The sequence below is a fragment of the Monopterus albus genome, unplaced genomic scaffold (assembly GCF_001952655.1).
Source record: "Monopterus albus unplaced genomic scaffold, M_albus_1.0 scaffold270.1, whole genome shotgun sequence".
Taxonomy (NCBI): domain Eukaryota; kingdom Metazoa; phylum Chordata; class Actinopteri; order Synbranchiformes; family Synbranchidae; genus Monopterus; species Monopterus albus.
Window position 1 is genome coordinate 1655168 of NW_018128150.1, and position 1041 is coordinate 1656208.

A 1041-nucleotide genomic window follows, 5' to 3' on the forward strand; every position below is an offset into this window, starting at 1 on the left:
TAGTGTCATACCAAAAACAAGTTTAGTTAAAAAGCAGAAGCATAAAACCAGGAATTCACAGGTTTTTCTCTGCAGGGGCGACTTCTAGGAACAGCTGCAGGAACACTGTCAACTTGGTCAACAGGCCTGGCCAGAGCTTGTAATGGATAAAGGGAATGTAGATTATGACTCCACTGAAGATAAATAAAGTCACATAGAGGTACTCAATCTGAGGATTGTCTATGATGGGTGCCAGGACAAGGAATACTGCTGCAATGAGGACCAGGATGGGGATTATAATGGGAACCTGTAGGCAGAGGAAAAGAGGAGCATGACAACAAGCTGTGGTTCTCATGCAGTGTTAGGAAATGTGAAAAATGCACATGACACATACGCTGTATGGCCTTGGGAGCTGTGGCTTCCTGATCTTGAGGTAGAGGAGTCCAGACAGGGTGATGGCATAAAAAAACCAGGCAGTGAAACTGACAACAGCGATAAAGATAAATATCAGACAAGCAAAAACATGGTGTATGTTTTTAAAATAAAGAAATAATACAGATCCTGCCTTCACCTGACAAAGTTGACAATACTTTGGAAGTCTCCAGGGATTAACACCACCAGAGAGACAGCCGTGGTGAAGATCAGTGCTGGAGATGGAGTCAGCCTGTGGATGTGAGCCATGGCCAGGATATCTGGCTACAGAACAAACAGAAGTCTGGGTTCGACTCGGTGACAACAATCTTATACCGACCTATAACATATTTTTTATAAGATAATGACATTCTCACCATGTGTCCTTCTCTGGCAGCAACAAAACACACACGGCCACCGCTGAAAAATGTCCCGTTGAGTGAACCAAAAGCCGATAATGCTGCAGCAACAGACATGATCCATCCCCAGCCTCCTAAGACCTTATTCCTATAGAAAAAGATCACTAACAAGCTGCAGCAGCATCCATTCCAACTGTTAAAAGCCACATGCTACAAAGTAAAAAGCACATAATGGGACTTGGGGGCAGTTTTCAGATTTTCTTTAACATTTTAAAGGTTATTAGTGTTTTTT

At 42.8% G+C, this 1041-nt stretch overlaps 1 protein-coding gene across 1 annotated transcript in view; it reads right to left on the reverse strand.

Moving 5' to 3' along the window:
- Positions 1-29: 29 nt before the first annotated feature.
- Positions 30-1041, reverse strand: part of LOC109972819 (b(0,+)-type amino acid transporter 1-like) — a 4493-nt gene continuing 3481 nt past the window's right edge. The window contains 4 exon segments of the mRNA XM_020621978.1: positions 30-286; positions 374-461; positions 551-675; positions 768-897. Coding sequence (XP_020477634.1) covers positions 56-286; positions 374-461; positions 551-675; positions 768-897 — 574 coding nt within the window. The 3' untranslated portion in view covers positions 30-55.